The sequence below is a fragment of the Arachis duranensis genome, chromosome 1 (assembly GCF_000817695.3).
Source record: "Arachis duranensis cultivar V14167 chromosome 1, aradu.V14167.gnm2.J7QH, whole genome shotgun sequence".
NCBI classification, from domain to species: Eukaryota; Viridiplantae; Streptophyta; class Magnoliopsida; order Fabales; family Fabaceae; genus Arachis; species Arachis duranensis.
Genome location: NC_029772.3, coordinates 38,095,902 through 38,097,788, shown reverse-complemented (window position 1 = coordinate 38,097,788; position 1,887 = coordinate 38,095,902). Strand labels below are relative to the sequence as shown.

The window sequence follows — 1,887 nt, the reverse complement described above, 5'->3', positions numbered from 1 at the left end:
TTCTTTTTCTGTTTTAATGATATTGTGTTGTATTAGTTACTTTTTCCCTTGCCTTTATTTTTACAATTTTTTATATGAGGAATATGATTCTGATTATGTAATGCTTGTAAAATTAATAGGATGTGTGTGTGTGTATATATAGTAAGTATTGAGTTTTGTATAGATGTATGTTATCTATTTAAAAGTCTTTCGAATGGTAATACGATTTTTAAGTTTTAAACAGGCTCGTATTTTAGTATTAAATATTATAAGATTCGTCGTAATACTCGAATTATCATAGTGGTGCAGTCGGAAGCGTGACATTCTGATAGTTAGGGTGTTACACTATGTACATTAACTGGGAGACCGATGAGTGTTTCAGGCATCGGCATCTCACAAACAGAACTAACATGACATCGGATAGATCGTCCAAGTATACCGACGACTCAACGACCTTCATGAAGACTAAGGCCAGACTGATATGTAGCTACTCTAATTTTGTTATTAATTTAGTTATATTCTTTGACATATCATTAGTAGGCATCCTAACATATTGTTTCAATGCAACATGTGTTGTCGAAGTTGTTAGATTGCTAGGTGACATTGGCGGAGACCTTCATTTACACCCACATTTTGAAGGAGAACAAAGAGAGATTTGTTTATCAACGGTTTGCGGATCATTATGTGAATAAACATCTGATCTTGTGATATAAAATTTTCAATTAACTGTACAACCGTCGTCTTAATCATAATATCGTGCTACACAGGAGTCCTACATTCAAAGATTGGAGGCCGCAACTGAGCAATCTCAGCAAAGTGGGGAGGAGGTTAGTGGCTCTGTTACTTCAGTCGTCGATCCTAATGCGATTTGGCACGAGACTGCCTCAGCACCGTGCAAGAACCGCGTATACAGGTTTGGGTTGTTCTTCGTCAGCAGTTTCTACACCTCCACGATGAGGCCATAGTCCACCTCTATCACCAGTCGAGTCGTTGATCCCAGGGAAGGTATTGATTTGAGGCTGCAAGTGCAGGAGCTCACCCAGAGTCTTTATGAACAGACTCAGGAGCTGAACGAAACTTGGGAGAGGTTTCAGAAGATCCTCATATGCATGACGGACACGGATAAGCTCAGACTGGAGTGAAAAGAGCAACTGAAGCGACTTCAGCAGATGGAGCAGTAGATAGCGATGTACCAGGCCTAGATGCACGTCAGTGGCAGTGGTGCTGCTGGTGGCAGCAGTGCTACTGGTGGGACACATACATCATCGCCTTCTCCACTACCTTAGCAAGACTACGGGAATGACGACAACGACGACTACCAGAATCTTTAGTGATTAGGGCTATGTTTTAATGTTTCATTGTATTTGATTTATTTGAATTTTAATTTATTTGAACATTTGATATTTAATTTACATAATTGGTTTCTATTATTTATAATTTGACTATCAATTTTGTGAAAAATAAATTTAAATAAAAAAATTAATATTAAAAAATAAAAATAAAAAAAGACATTACCATCGGATTTACCGAGGACATAATCTGACGGTAATAATGCGAAAAACAGAATATTATAGCGCCAATGTTACTGTTGAAAAAGTCCACCGGTAACCAAATAATTTTTCAGACAAGTAATTCATCACAGAATCCGAGACAAAAAAATCCGACGATAACTGATTATCAACGAAGTTTATACCATCAGATTCTTTCCAGCGATAAATTTATCGGTAATTAATTTACTGTCAAATTTTATTCGTTTTTTGACAGTAATTTCGACAGTATTTAACATTTTTTTTTGCGATATTTGTACAAATATTGACAAATTCAGTTAAATTAAAGATGATTCTCCCACATTATCATCCCTATCAACTCAAGTTCTTTGTGATCGGAGATGAGAATCAAAATAGAATG

General features: G+C 36.3%; 1 protein-coding gene across 1 annotated transcript in view; it reads left to right on the top strand.

The window, feature by feature from the left end:
- The window catches only part of LOC107486636 (uncharacterized), a 4,272-nt gene extending 2,912 nt beyond the window's left edge, over positions 1-1,360 (top strand). The window contains exons 3-4 of the mRNA XM_052256974.1: positions 362-647; positions 747-1,360. Coding sequence (XP_052112934.1) covers positions 390-647; positions 747-944 — 456 coding nt within the window. The 5' untranslated portion in view covers positions 362-389 and the 3' untranslated portion in view covers positions 945-1,360. The remainder of the gene's footprint in view (positions 1-361; positions 648-746) is intronic.
- Positions 1,361-1,887: the final 527 nt, after the last annotated feature.